This window comes from Microplitis mediator, chromosome 2, assembly GCF_029852145.1.
Source record: "Microplitis mediator isolate UGA2020A chromosome 2, iyMicMedi2.1, whole genome shotgun sequence".
Classification (NCBI taxonomy): Eukaryota; Metazoa; Arthropoda; class Insecta; order Hymenoptera; family Braconidae; genus Microplitis; species Microplitis mediator.
Window position 1 is genome coordinate 2,127,698 of NC_079970.1, and position 25,325 is coordinate 2,153,022.

The 25,325-nt window shown below is 32.8% G+C and overlaps 1 protein-coding gene across 1 annotated transcript in view; it reads left to right on the plus strand.

Moving 5' to 3' along the window:
• The window catches only part of LOC130663993 (GATA-binding factor 2-like), a 59,763-nt gene that overhangs the window by 15,035 nt on the left and 19,403 nt on the right, over window positions 1-25,325 (plus strand). Inside the window, exons 3-4 of the mRNA XM_057463607.1 lie at window positions 365-1,435; window positions 5,600-5,745. Coding sequence (XP_057319590.1) covers window positions 365-1,435; window positions 5,600-5,745 — 1,217 coding nt within the window. The remainder of the gene's footprint in view (window positions 1-364; window positions 1,436-5,599; window positions 5,746-25,325) is intronic.

Below are 25,325 nucleotides of genomic sequence, written 5' to 3' on the forward strand. Positions count from 1 at the left end.
ATATATATATATATACATGTATATGTAAGTGTGGAGATTGATATCCAGTGTATGAGGTTGGCTCGTATATAATTTGCGACAAGGAATCGGTAATCCACGTTCCTCTTGGCCGGTCCGGTTAATTAAGCCGTCGCAATTAGCTTTTCCCCTGGGCAAAAGTCACTTGCAAAAAGCCAATTATTCCAAACACGCAGCACGTACATCAAGTCACATGACGCCCAGACTTATTACATTCAACTCCTAATCATCCTTCTTTATAATTATGCTACAAGAGTTTGAATTTTTTAGTTGATGTTGATGTTGATGCTGATGCTGTTCGAAGACATTTAAATTACGCCGCTAATTAGTATATTTTTGTTAACAGGTAGAATGACAGGAAGCGGCGTATCTGGTGGACCAGTGAGTCAGGTCTGCCGTCCACATTTTCACGGTATCCATCCCTGGTTATCCAGTACTGGAGACGCTAAACCCTGGGCATTTCCAGCGACAACGGCGTCGACGGGTGGGGCTGCGGAAGATAAACCTCAGAGTCCTTTGGGCTCGTCGTTACCACCTACCTCCGTGAGTTTGTCAAGCCACGGTGTCAATGGAGGACACAACCTGTTTTCATTTCCACCCACGCCGCCTAAAGACGCCACCCCTGACAGCATAACCACCAGCACGAGTTCCACAACAAATAACAACAATAATTCTGTGAGCAATAACAATAGTACAAATAATGGAAGCAATACACTGGGTCTGGGTGGTGGGAACAGCGAATACCAAGCGGCAGTGGCACATGCGGCTGTGATGGGGGCATTTATGCATCACCAAGACGCACTGGGAGCAACATCGGGTGGCTCGTGTGACGTTAAACCATCGGTGATGCTGGGTCATCATCACGGTGCACCTTCACCGCCACATCAGCACAACGGGGGCAATAACGGCGGAGGCGGTGGCCAGGTCAAACAACGTGAAGGTAATAGCCAATCCACGAATAATGGTGCCGGTGGTGGTACGAATTCGGCTGTTAATGGCCAACAGCAGCAGCAACAACAACAGCAGCAGCAAACGGCAAATCAACAAGCGAATGCACAGCAGCAACAACAGGATTACCAGAATCCTGGCGGTGCTACTTCACCATCGTGCAGGGACTCCTATCATCCTGCCTCCCATCACCACCATCATCATCACGCGACCTCAACTTCCCAGTATGATCCTACTGCGAGCGCTTACAACATGTATTCGCACCTACAGTATCCTACCCATCACGCCCACAATCCACACAACGGATCCTCGTTGTTTTCTGGATCCCATCACGCAACAACCGGTGTACCCGGTGTTGTCAGTCCTGACGCAAAACTTCTTGGCTCCTCGCACGGCAACACCCCAAACTCACCCGGTTCCCAACAACAGCAGCAGCAAAAGCCGAGGAACAAGTCCAGAACGTCCGCCGGTAAGCGGCATTTTCTTTTATTATTTTTTTATCATTTATTTACTTTATCATTTTATTTATTCATTTTCATTAACACAAGGCTTGGTTTATGATTTCATTTATTTTATTGGTTTGCTTCTAATTTACTTTTATCTAACATACTAGGTTGTCACAATTTAGTTGTTCTCTTCTTTATTTTAATGGCCAGCGATGGTTTCGTTTATTTTTTTAATTTAAATTATTTATTTTAAATTTTACAATCTTTTCTTTTATTGTTAATTTTTTTTTTTAATTCATTTAATTATTTTATTTTGAGAAAATGGACGTTATTGGACAACACCACGATTATTAATGTATTTTTGGCTCACGTTATGACCTGTTTTTGAGTGGCACCCACCACAAAACCGCGCGCACCCACGATTATTATTATTATATACGTGATATATGATATTAAATAAATTAAAATAATAATAATTATATCAAAGGAATTTCAAATCCTCATTAACTAATGGCCTAGGAAGCATCTACAGGCAATCAGGGAAGTCTACGGTTTCCGTGGCGCCGCCAAATTACCGCGAATTCTTGTAGAACTCGACGAAATAAGACTTTTTTTCAAATAGCTATAGCTTCTTCAAAAATTTACTGACACAGACGTTTTTTTTTTCAAAATTTTCCTTTTTCAATGAACTTCCCAGAAAAAAATACAAAAAAAATTGAAGATATTAAAATCTATGAAATTTTTCACTTTTTGAAAAAATCGCATTTTTCTCAAAATCCATTTTTCTCAAGAACTAAGAGAGGTATCAAAAAATTTTATTCTTGAAAAAAGTTTCATTTCGTCGAGTTCTACAAGAATTTGCGGTCTTTTAGCGTCGCCAAGGAAACCGTAGAATCCCAATGATCCTGAAAATCGAAACGTTTTTCGCGCAAAGAAAAAAAATGAAAATTTTAAAGTAAAGAATCCACACGGAAAAAAATAGTCGTGGCTACTCTCTGGGATAGTACTGAGTACTTTCTGTAAAAAAAAAATTTTAGACAGTACTGAGTACGCGGAAAAAAGAGCAGTTGAAAAATTACAGTTTCGTATAGTAGTAAAGCGCTCCGAGTCTGAAACTGTAAAAATTACATTTTTTATCCAGAAATAAAAAATATTACAGTTTCAAACTCGATACTGTCGATTTAAACTGTAAAATTTTCTGCTTAAAATTGTATTAATTTTATTACTATAACAAATTTCTAAAATTACAGTTTAAGCTCAATGTTTAAAGATTTTTGCCCCAAGCCTTCTTTACCGTAGAAACTGTAATTTTTAACTGCTCTTTTTTCCGTGTACTATCCCGGACAGTAGTGGATATAGTCTAGATAGTAGTGGATACAGTCTAGATAGCATAGAGTACTGTCTAAAATTTCTTTTTTACAGAAAGTACTCAGTACTATTCCAGAGAGTACCCACTACTATTTTTTTTCCACGTACTAGATGACTAGATTTCTTAAATATTTCGCTTACAGATGCTGGTATTCCAGCCGAAACAGGCCACCCTAACTTCCGAAACTCCCTTAAGTTGAATTACAAAAATTTTTTTCTCTTTCGTTTGCAAAAAAAACGTTCCGATCTTCAGGTAAATGAATCCCGGCAATCACAACACGAGCACGTTTATTTTTTTATAATTATTTATTTATTGTTTTTCGATGTGGTGTGGCTAAAATTCACAAGCAACTCTGTCTCCACCATACTCGACTGTTTTTTTTTTTCTTCACAGACTGATAGAGTCTTCCTTAATTAAATATAATAATAATACATATGAATAATAATAGTAAATAAAATTATTAAATAAAAGGCAGAGACGTGCGATTGCCTCAGTCTTGCAATTATACGAGTAGGTCAGTTCCGTTGGGTTTAAAAAAAAAACATCCCTAATTTCGCGAACAATAGACTAACGATTGCGGTAGCGCGCTAATTAAACTCTTGCGACAGACTCTTACCGCGTTCAGTCTGCCGTAGCAAAAAAAATATAAATAGAAAATTAAAACGAAGACGAATAACTTTTAAAAGTAATGCGTAAAAACTTTAGATTGAGAACAAAAGAACTTTATTCTAAAATAGTTAAATTCAAATTATAAAAAAAAAACGACTTTTGACTCATTAGATATTAAATGCGTGAGAGTTTTACTGCGCATACAAAAGTCGCCGGTTATTCGTGGCCGAGGAAATAAAAGCAGAGAAAAGTCATACTGTTGATTACAAAATAATTAAATCTTCCCACGATACATTACATCTTAAGTTCGATACTCAAATTATAATAATAACTGTCGGCTTAAAAATAATCCATTGAATTATTCGAATTATTTTCATTGATAATAAATCTAATCTTGACATTTAAATATTTAAATTAAAAATAAATACGGAGTTAAAAAATGAATTTTTTTTTTATACAACAATCAAGTCATTATCATTAGTTTATTATTATTATTTTTTTAATGACGCTGCAAATATTAACTGCTGGACACACCTCAGGATGAAGAGAAGCAGCTTCACGGTTTGGCTAAAGATTAATATTAATCATCAATGAGGAAAAAAAAGTTAATATTTACATACTTTTTTTTTTTACAATCGATATTAATCCAAATATATAATCCTGTTGCTTTTCCTTTTCTTCTTTTAATTATATCTTCAATACACCGTTACCCCATTTGTCCTCACTAAAAAAAAATTAATATAAAAATCCTACATCCCGTTTTTATCTTAAATAAAATAATAAATTGCAACAGCAATTAAAAATAATGTCTTAACAATCCTAAGGTTCTGCTTTTGCTCTGGTAATCGCTTATTGGTATGTCGGCAATGCATGCGAGTTATTAATGTTTGTAAGACAAAGAAAAATAATACATAGATAAAAAAAAATATTTTTCATTGTCCTAAAGCTTTAACAAATGGAAATCTAATTGAAATTTTTATTTTATTATTACAATTAGATTTAATCATAATTATTTATACGCAGAGATTATTTTTTTATGCAAATTACACTCCAATATCTGAAACGTATTGGAACAGTTTTTTGTTTCAATTTTTGATTCTTTGATAAAAAATACTCTGGTGAATTTTCTCTTTTTTTTAAAGATAATTTTATAAACTTTACATGATCCTGAAGTTAGCAGGCATTTAAAAATTTTTTAATTTTCGTATTTCAACAAATCAATAGCGAAAAAATAAAACAAAAATATTCACATGTAGAAAATTTAAAAAACTTCAGGTGCAATTTTTTCAAATATTTTTTTTATGTTTTATCGTCTAAAAAAAAATTCAAAAATTATAAGACGTCTGCTAACAGTATCATAACTTTACATGGATATTTTTCATGATACTACAGTCAGCCGAGGTCTAATACTTTTTGAATTTTTTTTTAAATTATAAATTATGGAAAAAAAGAAAATTTTTAAATTTGCACCTATAGATTTTTTAATTTTCTACATGTGCATTTTTTTAGTTTATTTTTTTTTTAATCCGTTTGTTGAAAAAAAAATCCGAAAATTGTTAATTGTCTGCTAACTGCATATTATTTTGTGATACTGAAGTTAGCCGACGTCCAATAATTTTTGGGTTCTTTTTTAAACACTAAATTATGAAAAAAAAATATTTGAAAAAATTGCACCTGTAATTTTTTTTATTTTCTACATGTGCATTTTTTATTTTTTGAAATTGAATCGGTAAAAAAAAATCCGAAAATTCCTAATTGTCTGTTAACTTCAGGATCATATTATTTTTCATTCAATTAAAAAAATTCAAGCCTAGTCAATTAAAATACAGCATAATTAATTAAAAATTTATGTACCATCAAAATAATTAATTAGATTTAAATTCAAAATTTTTTCAAAACAGTACAATATTTTTTTTAAATTTCAAGTTATTTCTGACATTCGTAAATTAGTCTGCAAATAAGTAAATCCGTTTCTAATTTTAAGAAAAAACTTTAAGAAAAAAGTATTTTGTCAGCAATTAAAAAAAAAAATTTTAATCGTAATTTATTATGCAGATTTACTAACAGTAGTAATTTTTAATCTCAAATAATCTCCTCGTAAAATAAAATTATATAATTATGATATAAAAATATTTCTTATAAATAATTGGATAATAAAATTAAAAAACAATAGCAATAATTAATATGATTGGGGTATAAATATTCGTAGAGGGTCGCGAGTGTGTCAACTGCGGAGCAACTTCGACGCCACTCTGGAGACGAGACGGTACTGGACATTATCTCTGCAATGCCTGTGGGCTCTATTACAAAATGAATGGACAAAATCGACCGTTAATCAAACCCAAGAGACGTCTGGTGAGTACTCAATTTACTAAACATACTTGTATATTATAAATATACACATATATTTATAATAATAATAATACATGCTGATTAATTAATCAACTCGATCTCGTCAAGTGCTTTCAAGCAAAACTAACAGTCAATATAATCTATAATATATACACATCTATATATATATTTATAATATTTGATCTTTCGAGAGTTATAAGACAGATAAATTAATTTGATGACAGCCACTAGCTTTGATCGTAACTAAATATCCCTGTTTTATTATCATTTTAAATGTTTCCTTAAGATAACTTTCGCGTTAACTGCTCGTTCAGATCAACAATTCTCTCTTTACATACATAATATATATATATATATATGACATTTATATTCATCGCTAGTGAAGTTCTTATCCGTCGAATTAGTGTTGGAATAATTAAATACTAAAATTTAATGTCTCAATTTAAATTTTATTGATAAATATATCAATTAGAAGTATATTACTCCGAATAATTAATTTTTAATTAATTAGACTCGATAAATTTTAACTGGATTGCATAATAAATGAATGAAAGTGGTTGTAAGATAATTAATATCAGTTCTGTAGTCTAGGGATCGTGTTTTTGTAAATAAGTTAAAGTTAGTGAGGATCGAAGCTCAAATATTTTGACAGGACGGTGAGACCTGGGCACGCCCATCCATCCGTCATTTGGGCAAACCAAGGGCTCGCAGATATATCAACGCCTTAATAAAATATTTATTCCCTCAATAGTATTTTTAAAATGTTGGTTTTACGAATCCTCAGTATTTTATATTTGAGTAACTGATGCACGTGAGTGCGTTACCGCGGCTAATAAAATATGGATCGGTTTAAAGTGCCGGTTGTCGCGCGTTCAAACACGTCACGCGTATGTACAGGCTATAATTTTAATCATTACCCTGTGAATTTTATATATACTGACGTTAAATCCACGATTTTATTATTTGACGCGCACGTGTTTACCTCATCAACTTTTATATATTTATTTTTTTCGGGTATATCGGATTTGTCACACGTTGTTACCTAGGGTGTAAAACATTTTAATAATTTATTTCATGACAATCATTTTTTTTTTTATCGATCATAATTTAGTCTGGTTTTTTTATGATAATCATATATTTAATCTTTTTCTTTTTGTTCGGTATTATTTGATAAGTAAAAATATATAACATTAATATACTTTACGCGTGAAAGAGCACGACGTCTTTAAAATTACCGGTTGTCAAAATGCATAAAGAAGTTTACATAAAAATATTAAATGTTTATTAATTTTTATGTAAATTTGATCTTTCATATTCCGAATAGTGACTTTGATATTCTTTTCAATGTAAATTATTTTATGAAATGAATTTTTAATTACATTAATTAGAGTAGAAAATTAGAATTTTCATTTTTTTATAACAGTAAAAATTTAATTTGTCATATTTTTGAGTATCGCATTAAAGTAACGACCCCCTGTCACATATGGGACTGAAAAAAATTTTTATCGACGATCTAGAAAAGTAAAGCGACCACCCGTTGCAATAACTCATGTATAATGTACTAGCATTAAATCCCCGATCTATTTACACCCCACTTTGTCCGGGAGTTTTTTTTAAAAAGCAGAAGCTCTAGATGAAAAAACATCTGAGAAGATGCACAAACTTTTGCTTACACACTTTCATTAATTTATTCATCCGCGAAATAATCGCGTGTGCTCTTGCTCCAGTGGCTGAAAGTAAAATCCGTGGATGATGATTAACTCCATCTTACATTGTACTGTTGCGTGTAATTAATAAAAAAAATCTAAATGAAAAAAAAAAAAAAGTAAAATCAGTGAGAACAAAATCTCACTTTTTAATGCACGTTTCGGTGCACATGGACTCGACTCTATAATACATATATTTATAACAAAAAAAGTAAACGTCATAATAGACGTCTCGGTCTCATGCTGAGTTTTCACTTGAAAAAAAATTTTATTTATTTAGTAACATTTTTTTTTTACCTGTATGGCGGACGAGGTATCCACCCCTCGATGCCAAAGATAGCAAGGGTTGAAACGCAACCCTCGCTGCCCTGGTGTGTGTGTGCGCTCGCCATGTTCGATTCAGTGCAGAGATAGCGATCAACAGCTGGGAATTTATCCATCTCTTTTATTCACTGCACACAAACACACGCACACACAACATTAATATCAAAATGTTTTTTTTATTTTGCTTCTTTATAAACATTAGGGGGTAGTCGATGCTTTTGTATATATTTGTAGGCAGAACCGTTATACTCCTCCTTTCTCACCGTAAAATGGCGTCAGTTAAAAATAATTTTCAATACATACTAGATAAAAATAAAAATATAAATAACCGTTTAAAAGATTCCACAATGAAGCAACAATCTAGTCTTAACTCTCTAGTATCGCAGATAACCTCAGTAAAGTCGGATGATTTCGCTAACGACCTACTGTAAGTCTCGTTAATTTTTAACCCGTTTTTTTTTTATCTCATTTAATATTTTTTTTCGTCAACTCATTGGGTCCACGCATGGGATTCTTGCCACTAATCTTATAACTTTCTCCTCTCCTTGCCCTTGCGCGATTCTTATCGATACTCCCGCGATACAAGTTACGGTCCTACCAACACACTGGGCATTCCTATCCACCGTTCTTCTCCATACCATGCAGCATAGCACCGTTACATTATACTTGCTCGATTATACGGGATAGGATGCTACTCTCGACTCGCGTTCGCCACCCTGGATATAATACAGCCTTACGTTATTTTAAAACGATCCTAAAACCCAACACACAGTACACATTACATACTCTCTAAAACTAAATTAGTGAAAAACCACTAATTACTTGTGAATATTCACTAATCTAAATTGTCCAAAGTATACGACTATGAATTAGTGACTATTCACTTTTTGAATTAGTAAAAAAAACAACATATAGAATTAGTGAAAATTTCACTGATTGAATTAGTCAAAAATGTACTAATTCACTTGTTGATGAGGATTTATTTGGAAAAATATTGTATCGTTGCTAATAATATTGTATCAAAATATTATTATTATTATGATTATTATTTGTAATTGATTATAAAATTTTTTTAGCAACTTGATCGACTAAATTAACAATTAAAATTACTTTCATACGGTAAATATTTATATCATAATTATAACTCATAACCTGAATCTATTGTCAATGATGGTTTTGATTCAGGTTCGGTAAAAAAAGTTGGAGTAAAAATATAAAGCTATTAAAAAATAACAAGATGTATTATTTAGCAACTAAATTAGGTTTTATTTAATTAACTTACTTTAATTAATACTGTTCAGTTGTATTTAAAAATTATCGTAATTAATTTTGCCCTGAATTTGATAATTCAACGATAGAATAAAAAGTCCTTAAGCGAGGCGCCACTAGTAATCATTGTAGAATCCGGGGAATCACTAATGAATTAGTGAATCTAATTCAAAATCACTAATTTTGTAGTGAATTTTAAGATCACTATTTCAATTAGTGAAATTTTCACTTATTTAGTTTTAGAGAGAAAATTTATAAATTTTACCATCGTTAGTGAACACACCCTGAATTACGATTAATTTATTATTACAATATATATATATTATCTTTTTTTACATCTATAATAGTATACTATTAAATTAAAAATTAAAATTAATTTTATAATTCTATACATTTTAAAAACTAATTCACCTTATCATTGAATTTTTTTTTTGTCTACTTAATATTAAGTTGCTGCAATTGTATGATAGTAGAGAGTATAAAGAGGAAAGTAGGTAGATATATATAAATATACGCAACAATAATATCGAGTCCTGTACCTTTTTCTCGTGTATCCGAGGTCTCGGAGCGTACGAAAGAAAGGTCTCGACCGTGACATATTGTATGTTGACTTGCGTGTGTGATGCAAAAGTAAGATTGAGAGAGCGAGAGCAGCAACCGCGCGTGCGAGACCAAGTCTTTACATATACGAAAATATATAGACAAACGCGTTATATAAATAACATGCGCATGAGCTATAAAATATATATTTACCAAATACGGTTATATATATGTATATACATATGAGGCATACACATGTGTGGTGTACTGTACTCTGTATCTGCCGCTACCAACGAGGTCGAGCGAGAGTAGATACACCTATGGTTCTCTTGTAAATATGTATAAATATATATAAATATATATGTATAGAACACTACTCTTATATTAGTGTATACAATTTCACGTGGCATCGTTGTCGTCTGGGTATTTCGCGAATCGCGTTTAAATTTATAACACACGTCCATGAGAAACGTGAACTGAAATATTCAAACACGACGAAACATTAAAGTGATACGTTAAAGCGCGAGCTAAACACCGAAATTTTATAAAATTCTCACAGCCATAACCACTTGCGTATCATGGATTTTTCTATTTATTTTTACCCAAAGCGACTCGCGGTACAAGAGAAAGGTTCAAATGTCTATTTCGCTATAAAAAAATATGTGAAAATTTTATGATACTGAAGTTAGCCGACGTCTAATAATTTTTGGATTTTATTTTAGGAGGTAAATTATAAGAAAAAAAAAAAAATTGAAAAAATTGCTCCTGTAGTTTTTTAAATTTTCTACATGTGCATATTTTTTTTTTTTTTTTTCAAATTTAATCGTTAAAATAAAACCCAAAAATTTTTAATTGTATGCTAACTTCAGGATCACAAAATTTTAGCAAACATTTGTTACTCTCTAATATTCACTCCACACTTACCGCAATAGACTGAGACTTGTATTCACATACACAGAAAAAAAAAATTCTTGATTCAATAAAATTTTTTTGGAGACCTAAATTTTCTCAGATAAAGTAGAAATCTTTTCCGACCAAGACGAATTCTCTTGGCTCAAGAAAATCTTGACTTGGTTCCCGAAAACGTTTGTCTTGAAAAATATTTTCTTGACTCAAGATAACTTTTTTTTCTGTGTACATCAGGATTCCGAATAAGAGATATTTATTTTTTGCAGAGGCTAAAGTTAACCAACAAATAAATTTAAAAAATAAAATAAGGCTGTCGAACGGAGAGTAAGAGGCGCGAGAGCAGATATTATCATGGGGGCCGAGTAGGTTCAGGTAGCTGCCGGGTGAGAAAGAGCGAGAGGATAAAATCACTGGAGAGTTTATCTGAAGCATCGCGGCTGCTCCGGAAAATGAATAGTTGCTACCCCGTTCGCATTGTCCAGCTCACACGGGGCCACGGCATTGTCTGAGGCGCTAAAGGCTTCATATACATGCCAAACCTTATAACAGATTATTATTATTGTTATTTTATAATATACACTCTCATACCCATTTATTGTTATCAAGAAAAAAAATTAAAAAATTAGATACAGCCCGCGGCAGTTAGTTTTCACTTTCGATTAATACTCTCGCAAGTACGCAATATTATTTTTTCCTCTAATGCTTAGATCGGTTGTAATATAAACGATTGTTTGGCTCAAGGCTTCGGCATTCCGAGAGAAGACTTCTCACCTTCTTACACTCACTATCACCACATTTACACCATCACCTCTTTATATATATGTATGTTTATAGATTCTATATCTATAGATATACATTATTATCCTCGTATATATTCTCATACTTTTGTACATGTGCTCTCGCTCTTAAAACAAGAGAAACAACAGTAACTACACACAGACAAGCCCGAACATTACCACCAGATCCTGTGGATACGTCGCGTTCCTCGGCCACGAAATTGATAATCGATTCTTCCCGGAGAAGCGAGACCGGTGAACGCCTACCCTCTGGTACCCTCCCTCGATCGGCTAAAACTCGATTCTGAAGCCCCAAGACAAACTCACACTCTCTTATTTCACTACAATAAATAATATACCTGTATATTTACACATGTATATATATTATTCTCGTTGCGGTACTTTCTGGTGCTTTCACGAATTCACGGCTTTCACGTTAGATTCTTGTACATTATAAATAAGAGGCACGGCTGAAAATTAAATGCGGATGCAAAATAGTTGTTATGCAACTTCAGCCACTCAAATCCTGGCTGCAGCCGCTACTCGGATAAATTTATTCTATAAAACTTTTTTACTTTATTTTATTCCAACTCGAACAGTTCTACACAATACTTTGTAGTACTACATATTGAGGGAGGACAAAAAACATACATCGTATTATTTTTATTTATACATACACAGAAAAAAAGGATTTCTTGGCGCAAAAAATTTTTTCTTGTTCTAAGAAAATTTTTACTTGACCCAAGAAATTTTTTGTATTATAAAGTGAAAACAAAACTTTTCTTGGGGTAAGATAAAATTTTCTGGAACAAGAAAAAAATTTTTTAGGCGAGAAAAAAATTCTTGAGCCAAAAAAAATTTTTGTCTTCAATTCATAATACAAAATATTTCTTGCGCCAAGAAATTCTTTTTTTCTGTGTAACATATATATATTATTGTTATTATCAATACTTTCAATAACTAAAGAACCAAAGATCCCTCAGTTCATTTTTTTCTTTCGCTAAATTTTTTGAGTAAACGCAGTGTAAAAATTTTGCGGAGTGAACGCGGATTAAATTCGGAGTGACTGCGGATTTGAATAAAATCCAGTTTACTCCGGAGTCATTCCGCTGAAAAAAATAAACTCATTTACTCAGTATGTGGAGTGATTTTTTTAAACTCCGGAACTCCGAGTGTTTGAGTGAATTCAGATTTTCCTTCAATTCGAATTCACTCCCGATTTTTAAAAAAATAAAAATGATAAATCTAGACTATTATTTTATAAAATAAAAGTAATTGGGTCAGGTATAAATTTCAAAGGCATCAAAAGTCGTATGGGAAATTTAAATCAATTGAAAATAATTAGTCGACTTAAAATAATTTTCTTGGAATTAATAAAATATCATCGGTGCAATAAATGAAGTACTGCAACAGAACAACGGTTACAAAAGTCAGTGAGAATTTAAAAAATGAATTTTTATTTAAAATCCTGATGATGATCTTGGTTGCTGGGTAATGACGGATTGATCTTAAACGGAGGCGAGAAGTGGCGCGCAAGCCAATTACATGGGCGGTGCACGAGGAAGAAGCTTGACCGAAATAAATTCATACTTGTCTTTTAGTTCTTAGTCTTCTCTGTTAGTATCTCTGCAGTCAGTATCTCAGGCTGACGGTAGTCGAGAAATACGTTTTGTTAGAGATAAAATAAAAAGTAATATATATACAAGAGAGAAAATATAAGACAAGTGTGAGAGATTCAGCGAACGAATCATGGTAACCTATTAACTTGTAAATTGCTTCCGACTGTGGGCGATACGACCGGCGCATAAATTTGACAAATAAAACGTTTGTATCTGCATGTATTCGAAATTTCCCGTTTAAATTAAATCTATATTGAATCGCATTCGATATTCATGCAAACATATTTTTCCAACTTCTCGTTGTCATTCAAAAAAAAAAAAAAAATGATAAATAAATAAACCAAACGTCAGCACTGAAAATAATATCGACATGTGACTCGTCATCAGATCATCAATCAACGAATTTTTTATCCGAATTTTCGTAATTTAAAATTCAAATATCAGTAAGACAAATTGCTGATAGATTTCTGTCATAAATTACCCGCGAATTCGTGATACAATCTAAGGAATTACATCTAAAATAAAAGTATGTAATCGTCTGAAGTCGGTATAAAAAATCTAATTGAACGTTCCACGATGTCATTCACCAGCGCATTCCTCCATGACAATTATTCCAGACAACTAACCTACGGCCCGAGTGCTTTATGAAGAGAGTGAACTAGAGTAGTGCAGAATTTACTAGGGGATCGACTCAGTACACATACAGACAATACACCAGTCTCTGGACAAACACGCAAGCAAGATTGAAAATCCAACCCTTCTTCCGGTACCCCTACCACTACATACTCGCTTTTCGTTGTGTGCTGTGTCCATTCACTTAAATCCGTATTCTCCTTCTTATTCTGCCACCAATGGGGAGAATGGCCATCAGCCATTATGTGGAGTGTTGGATAATAAATAAAACTGCAAATAAATATATTCAGTGGCAGCGTCTCTGTGCCAGTGGCGGTGATTATGATGATGATGACGTTGATGGAAGCCAGATTTGAATTTCTGGGTTTATCTCAGCCGCGTAAAGGACATTGATTTTAATACGACTTACGATGATGGTTTTGCTGAGCTTGTTGGACCCTCATATATATAATTATTGTTATTGTTATCATTATTATTATTATTATTGAGCATGTGTGTTATGGATGGTTCCTAATGTTACACATGGGATCGCGTATGCCTGGAGACTCGGGACTATTCGGGGTTGGCTACCCCTTGGGAAGAGCTGAGAATACAAGGGAACTACTGTAGGGAGCGAAGATGGTTTAAGCAACGGCTGTCGAGGGGCAGCTGCGCCTCACTATCATTGGCTGCGATCTCTCGCAATCCCATACCCAGCATTGGGAAACAACACCCTCCCTCAGCAATCACGAGGACCAATCCTATACGGCTTGCTGGAAGGGTAGGGTGATAAAAAAAAAAACGCACACATCGGGGTGTTTTTGACAATTCAAACATCAGCATTAAGTACCTACGTTTGGTTCTTTCCTTTCTTCTCTCCTTTTTTTACAGCAAAGCCCCGGCCGACAACCCGGTAGCTCATATTGATCAGTTTTAGCTCAAAAAATAGAGATGAAAGTATCGTTGGCGTGGATAAATTAGGGTTTTTTCTTTATCGAAAAATGAAAAAAGATCTTGGGTAAATGAAAGAAAGGAGGTAAAAAACAAGCAACTTACAGTGTCTATGGGAGAGTCCATAAATCTCAGCTCGCTGAGAAGGTTTGCGGGGGAGGCAGAGAAGCTGGAGAAAAAGTTGAGAAACAGTAGAGGAAAGGAAGAGAAGTAAATAAAAAAAAAAGAAATGCGTGAACGAATAAATCAAAGTGCCGTGTGAAAATCAATTGCACGCTTAAAGTTGGTATTTTTTTTACTACTTTGTCTTCCCGGTTGCTTTTCATCCCTTTACTTTCTCGTTCAGTGTTGCTTTTTTATCTCTAAATTTTTCCACGACTTCATTAACGTGTTTATTTTTTTTCCTACTCGCTTTTTCTGCCATTATTTTATTTTTTTCCCTGGATTCACAATGAAAATGCGTCTCACTACATACTTTTTTTTTATTTCTTTTGCTGGTTGTCTACTAGCAGACACTGGGATGAGAGCAGAGTAAAGTCAATACGCTCGCGCAGCCGCGGAACTCAGCCAATGTTACGTCCAAGTTCCGCGCATGTCATTCTCAATATATATATATACATTAACACGATACTAGAGAACTGCGCGCTCATCTTGTGCGAATTTACGTACGGTAAAAACGCAGGCGCGGTTGTTCACCTCTGATTAAATATTAAAATTCCATCTAGATTGAATGCAAAAAAACTAAAGATAAATAAACGCTACATTCTTCCTCATTAATTATTAAATTGAATCACTGGCATTCACTGGCATTAGATTTAATTTTGAATTCACTTGAAGAAGGGAAAAAAATTTATAAACCCGTTGATTTATTTGAATTTCCAACTCTTCATTTTTTTTTTCTTTTGTTCTGAGAGACACGATAGGGGTGAATGACAAGTAATGGCTGCCAGAAGCGAGTTATTTATTGGTCGGTACTGAGTCTCAAGTCCTCACCCACATTGTCGTGGTGGACGTGGTTAGTGAACCGAAGGTGCAATTTTGCGTGTCACTTACCAAACACCCACGTTCACTATATAGCAAAGCTGTTGTTGCACATTAACGATTACTCTTGACCTGACAAAATGCTCGGTGTCACAATTCCTGTTCATTTGAATCGTGATCTAATTTCTTATCTCAAACACCTCCAACTTCTACCTTTAACTTTTAACACACAATATAATCAACAAACTCACATTCATTTACATACATAGATGTATATATACATATATATACATATACATATGTGTATAATACACCAATAGTAATTTAAACTGTACAATAAATTGGACATTTCATTTGCCCTCTTAGTATTTATGAGACTTGAAATAAACTCGAAGCATTTTAAACCTCGTTACCCCATTAAATAAATCAGTTGCCAAAAAAAAAAAAATTTCCATATGTATATAAATATAATGATAATAAACTAAAAATATATTTTTTATAATTTAAAATAATTACCTACGTGAAATGTTGTGCAATGAATTAATCGTTAATTAGTTACAAGTCTAACGAGTATCAGTATAATATATATATATATTTAAAAGTCGTTATATAAAATACAATAAGTTGACAAGTAGGTGATTTTATGCTGACAATTGTGATTGCATTGCGTTCACGTACAAGTTTTAATAGAAGTAAAGAAGTTCTGGTACGAGGTGGGTACTGTGGGTCGGGTGAAGTGGGGGGCGGATGGAGGATGACATTCCACAAGCCGTAGACTTGAGACGAGACTTGAGACTTGAAACCTGGAACTACTGACTCCTGTTTCAAGTCCAGAGTAGTAGTTAAGATAAAGAGGAGTATATTAAAAGAATAAACTCCATCTCGGCTGTGGTACGAATGGCAAAACTACTCAACTAACAGCTCAGGCTCAGCACGCGGCTCGATTAAGATTCAAACGAGTAGTGGATGAGGCGCTTCGGTGGAACGGCATAAATCTCGAAACACCCGAGCGTGAATATTAGAAGGCGGGGTGGTCTTTGCCTCGGAACGATTTGTTTGGGTCGCTCCTGCTGTTCTTGCACGTCTACTGATTATCGAGTAGCTTTTACTCCCGTATGTTTATAAGTCCCCAGCAAGTCTATATAGATATGAAATATATGTGCGCATGTATATATAAATATGTAAAGGATTTTTTTACTCTCATTCCAATCATCCCGAGCATACGTAACACCGCGAACAAGTAATTTGCCAGGAAAAATATCGTATTTAACACATATATTAAACCAGAATAATAAATTTATGTTTGTCAGTTTAACTACTGTCATTTATTTTAAATACATATCAACGATGTACAGTAGGTACATAAGATAGTATTTATTATGGAGGATATATATGTATATTTTTTTAAATATGTCAAAGGTACAGATTTTTGAAATCTTTTTTTTGCTGTAATTTATGTCGAATTAATGATACGAGAAATGACAGATAAAATGGAGCAAAAACAAATTACAAGTTTACGATTAAACGTACGTGCAATTATAGATTTTTATACTGCGAATCGGTTGTCCGAGACGGATAGTAATGTAGTGAAATATATAATAAGTAAAACTGTTTTGTTGTCTCGGTGGTCCGCGGGAAAGGCTACAGAGCCAAGCTGTAAACTTAGAAAAGGACTAGAGAGTAGAGTAATGTGTGTACATTACGATGTATATAGATATATATGTACATTAGTATTATACGGTACCTTTGCAACAATGGCGACAACATAATGACGCTATAAATAAACAATAATGCCAGAGTGTATTAGGAATCGTGGCGTTATGCATTAAATTGATAGTTTAGATATTATATGTGCTTAATAATATGCTAATAACACACTGAGAGATTTATTTTAATATTCATATTTTACTGTTTGAATTTTATTTCGATTGCTAGAAGTACTCCGATTTTTTTTTCTTTTGCAAACTTTCAAATTTCAAGTTTTTCTACGGAAATTAAAATTCTGGCTGATTTAGTAGAAATATCACAAAAATGTATATGACAAATTTTGTAGCTAATTAAATTCTCTACAAAAAAGGTCTCATGACATTTTTTCGTACGTCTCATAATTTCGACGTAATTGCAACGGAGTAAGAAAATAAATTTAAATATTTTAATGACATATCAATCGACCTCTTATTTATTACCACTATAACTTCGAAACTATCAGAGATACATTAATAGTCACAAGGACCTTTTTTGTAGAAAATTTAATTTCCTACAACTTTTGTTTCAAACATTTTTTTCTAAACCCCATAGTTTCACCACAGACTTCACCAGAAAATAAATTCCCCTCATTTTTATTTTTCCATGCTGACGTTTCGTCAATTAAATATTTTAGTTAAAAATAAATAATTAAAGAATGATGTATAATTTTTTTTTAGTGAACACATAATACAATTTATCGAGTATTATAAATATTAATTACTCGTTGATTTTTTTTTAATGATTCAGTCTGGATGACAAAAAAAGTGCGTTACGATCGATCGCACACTCGACAGCCACGCGACTACTCCCGATGAACAAAAACTTTCTCTCTCTCATTTCTTTATTTTCATCCTTTTCCATCATACCCATGCACAACTCTCTCGAACTCTCTCACTCGCTTACTCGCCTCCACGGGCGAACGATAATTTATACGCCCGCGAGTTATTGCCGGCATTAACATGAATTACACTATCGCCAGGTGAGCTATTGCCATTAGTACGATCGCCGGTGTATATAAACTCTAAAATACACATCCTGAATAACTGTAGTATGTATCTACTCTCTGGATTTCCAGCTACAAATATCTATATCAAAATTACCATCAACTTCATACTTTTATTTACTTTTTTTAATAAACTCATTATTCATTTTAATTAAAAATTAATTTATTCTATTAAAAATTATTATTTATTTGCTTACGTCAATGCGTTGATGCATATAATAAAAAAAAATTTATATTATATTGTATTAAATATCTAGTCAAGTACGGAATTTAATTGCACAACTCAACTTAATAATATTCACTCTCAGTATTCTTTAGAGGAGTTTATTTATAAAAAAAATTTTTTTAAATTATTTTAAATAATAAATTACATAAAATAATTAACTAGGGTAATAAATGTATAGGAAATCATTTAAACTTATTTAATAAATGAATTTTTTGACAAGCACCTGAGTTAAATTAATAGAGTGACAGGCAAACAGTCAGCCGTCTGAGTTAAATTAATTCAATTGGGAATGAAATTGAGAGCGTATTCTATATAAATATATAAATATACACATATAGGCCTTAACATAAATGCACACCAGTAACCTAGGTGTCCAACGATAAGGTGTGGGTGTGCGTAAGAGGTCCACAGCCTTCGTAGATCGACTAGTAGGGTGTGGCCGTGACTAAAAGTTCACTAGAGCACCAGATAATTCTTTCTCTCTTGAAGTAATAAATTAAAATAAATAGATTTATTTTAATTACACCGTTAATTTATTACCTTTAATAGATTAGTCGTCTCATCGTTTATTTCACAATTATAAATATCAATAAACTCATAAATTAATTGTAATAGCAACAATGATAATAAAATAATTATTTTAATACGTAATAGATTTGAAATGCTGGCGAAGTGATTCATCTGAAAGACGGCAAGACGGTTGCGTATTATAAAGTGCAATTATACGTTTGAACGCATCACTTGACTCTGGTAATGATGTGGTAATTTAACGCTTTTCAATGAGCTCAACTATTTTCCGATAATTAACATGCTCAGTCTTTTGCGTCTTAACACATATTGGTTTCTTACTACATCTGATTATCGTTTGTTCCAAGACTTGTATTATCACTTGTAATATATTTATTTATATATACTTGAAGATCGCAGTGAAAATTAAAAAAATTTATGGAATTTGACAGCTTAAAGTTGACTAGGGAGTAATGGGGTGGCTGCAATTTTTGGCTGATATTCTAGCCCACGTGCGAAACATTTCAAAAATCTAGATCCAGTAGATTTTTTATATTCTACGCGAAAAACATTCCGATCTTCAGGTACATATATTTATATATATTAGGCTGATTAAAAAAAATCGACTAAAATAAAAGATGAGCTCTTAATATTCAGATCTAGAGGTCGCTCGTCGCAATTTTCTATTTCCCATTTAAATAACATGGAAAAAAATTTTTAATTTGGAATTTTATGCCTCGGCAATAACTCATTGGATGGATAAACTCAGGATATAATTTCGTAGGGAACTAAACGTTCTGGAAAAAAAGTCTCATAATTTTTTGATAAATTTATCTACTCTCAAATTATATTGGAGCTTAAAGTCAAATTTGTAGTGTTTCGAGATCTTTTTACTTTTCCAGCGAAACTATCAGACTTACGACAAAATGCCACAGAATCTTTTTTGTAGACAATTTTATTCCTCACAAATTATCTTTGATAAAGTTTTTCGAAATTCCGCACTGTTTTCTAGTTATTCCTATTTTAAAGTCTCGGAAAATCGATCAGAATAAATTTTTTCAAAGATATCTACAGATAAGTATCTATGGATGTATGGATTAGATATATGTATATATTTTATATATTATTTATAGAACGTTACCTCCCACTCGTTAAGACAACGATAGCGAGATGCTAAAACCCGTCAAGTAATAACAGATATTCTCAAGCTTACATTAAGTGCAATAAGAGAAATCTTATTACTTTTATATACTTACATATATATGTAATCTCCTGCAGCTAAATCGATAATACATGTGTTTTAATGCAATTACTCATCGACAATACTGTACATTTAATACTCAATTATTTAATATTCAAATAGATTGTAAATTTTTTTTAATAGTCGATAATAACTATATTTACATGACGATAATCATAATCTTCGTAATAATACACCGATAAAAATTTTATCAAAAAACACTTAGAAACTCCAATAATTGTTCACTATCTTATTTTTAAATTTAAAAAAACGTATTCATTATAAATAACAAATCTATAGATAAGATTAAGTAAAAATAATGTTTTGTAATTTACGTCATAGCAATGATTGGAAACAAATTACTCAAGAAATTTCTTGTGATTAAATGGAAGCATTTATTTTTACTAATTATAATATATCATAATAATAATACACAGTAAAAAATATTGTGTTAAAATCAACACATTCTGTGTGTTAGAAACGGTCCACACAATATTTGTGTTATTTTTCAACACAGACTATTTGTGTTAAATTTCAACACAAAATTTGTGTTAAAATTTCAACACTTTTTTGTGTTGATTTTAAAGTAACGCTTAATAAATGTTGATAATATCGATTTTTATACACTGTAAAAAGAGCGGTGTTAAAAATGGACTTATTTTAACTCCGCCCGGTGTTAAAATAAAATTACACCGGTGTAGGAGGAGTAATTCACCGGTGTTAAAAATACCGGTGTTAAATCGGGGTAACAGGTGTAAAAGCGGAGTAAAATCGGTGTGAAAGTGGTGTAACCGGTGTAAAAACGGAGTAATATCGGTGTAAAAGCGGGGTAAACTGCGCCCGCTTGGAGTATTAACTTTAAAGATTATAAAACACAAAAAATGTCAGTTCTTTATGAAAATTAATAAAAAATATCATTTATTAACAAGTATAGTGATCGAGTAAGTAAAAATATTCACAAAGTTAAATATTTTAACACCAGTCTAGAATATTTACACCGGCAGCGGTGCTATTTTAACACCGGAGAATTTTATTTAACACCGGTACAGAATATTTACACCGGCGGCGGTGTTATTTTCACACCGCTTTCGGTGTTAAAATTTAACATCGCCGATTTTAACACCTACACCGCTTGGACTTACCCCGTTGATTTTTTACAGTGTACTAAGTAACACTTTTAAAGAGTTGAAGAGTAAATCGATTAAAAATTTTAAAGTAACACAGAGAATTGTGTTGATTTGACACAAAATAATCAACACAAAAAATTTAACACAGACCGTTTTTAATACAGATACACAATATTTTTTACTGTGTAATGCGTAAAATATATGACAAGTTATTTGGACTCAAAAATTATAGATTTACGCGTAGAATTTTTTTTCAAATTTTTTAGTTGTTGCTCATGTGTCGTTTTTATCCACGGGTTGATGGGGCCAAGCAGTAGCCCATTGGGAGTGAGCGAGGACAGTGATCTGCGGTCATTTCACTTTATAATCGCTATTCGTACAGTCACTCGACCGCGGCCAATCTCAATATTGTAATCCCCGTTCTAAAACCGAAACGGTTTCTATTCAAATTCCACTGCTCCTCTATATTATTTCTTTTTTTTACTTTATTTCTCCGCCACGTCACTCTATCCTTGATTCCTCTCGAAAGTCAAATCTCTTGCAACATAAAAAAAATAAAAAAAAAAAACAAGTAGAAGTAGAAGTAGAAATAGGAGTAGAAATAACAAATGAAATATATACACGACACATTATAGACATTGAGGTGTTTAAAAAGTAATGTACATAAAAGCCTGATGATTTAGATCATGTCGTTTGTCTGGTGAGGCTTTTGAATTATAAATCGATATTAAATATGCACACACTGAAAAGTGACTGGTTTCTATCGTGTTTATATATTGTCACGACGGCTACAAACTACGAGGATGACGGTAAATTATAAATAAATAAAAAGGAGAAGTGCATATGTGCACGCGAAATAACAATACTATAGGGAAAATGAAGTTGCCTAGTCGTCATGTAACTCTCAAGTGGGTGCGTCGTTTCTCTATAAATATATATACACACAATATACAACTAAATGTTATGTTTATATGTATATATATATTTCTATCTCACTTGCTTTGTACTAGAGACATTATAAATCGTGAAAATCACGAGGAGAGACGAGAATTACATACGCTAATGTCACTGCCGTCCATTAATCCTTCTCTTGCTACAATATCATTCATTATAATTTTTTTCTATTCCATTTACTAAATTATCCTTGAGAATGACTCAGTCATTAAACACTTTGGTATTGAATTAGACTTACGGGTATCCAAGGGCGTCAAAAATTCTAACCTCACTTTTATACAAACCACATTTTTGCGGTTAATTAAATGACGAGTTAATTAAATATAAGTAATTAAGAGCGAGGGTTTTAAATTCAACTTTTCTGGGGGTCGCAAAAATTGATATGTCACTTTTTGACGCATGGGAAAAATTATATGAGCTTACAAACTGCTGAGGTGGACGCGGCTGAATTTTTCGGTTAAAAAAAATGTTTAGATAAAATGACACTAGTCGAACAGGATAAAAAGTCGTGTCGGTAGCTGGTGAAAACGACAATGTCAGAGAGTGAGTAAAAAAAAACAAAAATAAATGATAGAGAGAAAAAGGGTTGAAGTGTGTGCAGGCATGAGAAGACAGTGGGTTTCGGTAGCCCGATCCTGGAATAAATTTTATTTATATTCCATTGAAACGAGGAGCGAAAGCGATTCGCCTTCTTCTCGTTCCTTTTACAAAACGCCCGGGGGGTGCACCTTGTAATTTACTACCTACGCGAGTTCCTTCTCTTCTTATTCTCGCGTAAGCGGGAAATGTAGCTTCGAGTAAAAAGCTTCAATTAAATTTTTTTTTTTTAATAGAATATAAGCACCATAAAAAAAAAATATTACAACGACGTTGTGTAAGATAAATATATACCGTTACTATATTGTTCATCAACTTGTTCCTTAGTACTTTTTTTTTTTTTTAAATATATTGTTATCGAAAAAATTTTCAATGTCAAGTGACACTTAAATTTATGGAGCTCAGGAAATTGAATAAAAATAAGTGAGTTAATTTAAATTTTTAAAAATAACAAAATTAATGTCTTGTAAAAGTTTAAAATCCGTAGTCACGAGTGTGTTCCTTAACGGTTAAGTGACACGGATTCGACGGATGATCCAGTGTAGACTCCATACATATACATATATATTCATATATATATATGTAACAAGACTGTTTATCATATAGATTGGCCGTTGGTAACCCGGTAGCTCACGCTGATGCCCAGCAATATCGTTTCTCTTCTTTGTATATCATATATTTAATACATTAAATATATTATACATACATATATATATATATCCATAATATAAATATGTAACAAACCAGCGTTACGCCCTCAATGCCATGAATCAACAGCATGACTAAATTCAATCTCAATATAAATAAAATTAATTATCTAAACTTTCATCACTAAAATAAAATTACAGTATTAATATTCCTGATAAAAAAGATGTAAAAAATAATCAGCCAACGAAATAAAAAAATTTTTTTCCCGGCACAAAAAGTAACCAAAGACCATGACACGATGAGCATTTAAAATATGTCAAAAGACGATCACTTACTTTTGAATATGTGCTCGGTCAGGGTTCTTATCCTTGGCTACATCAAATCCTGTATGGATAACATGAGGCGAAGAGTAAAGCAAAGGACAGAGAAATAAAGATCTGGCTGCTGTACTGTGCACCAACTCACCCGTACAGCCAACAGCTAGTGTTAGGAATGTGGTACCACTGCTTGTCACAGTCGTGCACACCAATACACAACTCTCATTATATATATATATATAAGTGTAGTCTATGTCCAATATCCAGCATCCAGCATCCAGTATCATACATGTGTATAATGAAATCATGAGCACGCTGGAATACTCTGAAGCTTATTACCAACACAAACTAACAATAATCATGCCTACAATATAATCTAGGAGTTGGGTACACACATCCTCTCATAAATATAAACTGACACAATTATTTCCATCTTCACCTTGATTGTCGTGGTGTGATGCGATATCCCCCTTGGCATTTGATGTTACAGACTTTCGAAACACGATATGCGATATTATTTGGTCAAGAGAGTATTAGTTGTACATAAATATAAACAATAATAATAATAAGAAGACTGGAGAGGGCGAAGGATTTAAAAGTGATGAACACAAAGACCAAAGGACCAAAGATTGACTGTACATATACGCATACATATGCATGGAGATATTTATTATTATATTATAGGAGTATCAAATGGTCTTCAAGCTCATTGAGGCTGTTAATAAATAACCGTTGGGCAAACGATCGAGACAGACTCTCGACTCTCACAGCGAGCAATTTGTATATCCTGATAGTAACATTGTTGCCCACTGTATCCGCGATAATGCACACAGTCCCCACTATCGCCAATTGGACACATACGCGTTCCTGTGCTGAGCTAGGGCTTCTAGTCACGATTTAGTCAAGGATAGAGATACGTATCTTTCTTTTACTCGCGGCCTCGCTCACTATTATAAACTATCGCGACGCGTATACTGGGGATAGTAGTCCTGGATGCTGCTGCTGCTGCTGCTACTTGTTCTGATTAAACTCATCTAATACTCTATTACACTCCTAATGCATATTTAAGCCGAGAAATCCAACCAAAGATATACCGACTAATTATTTGTACCGTCTTTTTTAATACCACTGGATTATCAACTACTCCCACGAGTGGTTTTCTTACTTTGTGTTTATTTATTTTATTGCAACTGAGCGAGCGAATAAGGAACGACCGAGCATCCAATGGGGCTCTTGTTTCAATGAATTCTCGGTAGCTGGTTAAATTATTCCTGGGAATTAGTCCAGATATAATAATAAAATTGCCTATTTATAGAATTACGTTCAATTAATTTAAACCTTTGTAATGTATACATATACATATATATGTATATATTTAAATAATGCGTAATATTCGTTGAGACTTTGCCTTTATATTAAGAGTCATTGCGGGTAATTAATAATCGTGATCTTCGATTCGATTGGCTGATAGGGATAAGCAAGTTCATCTTTCCTGTACCCGAGCTCCGATAAATTCAGTCCTTGATAATAA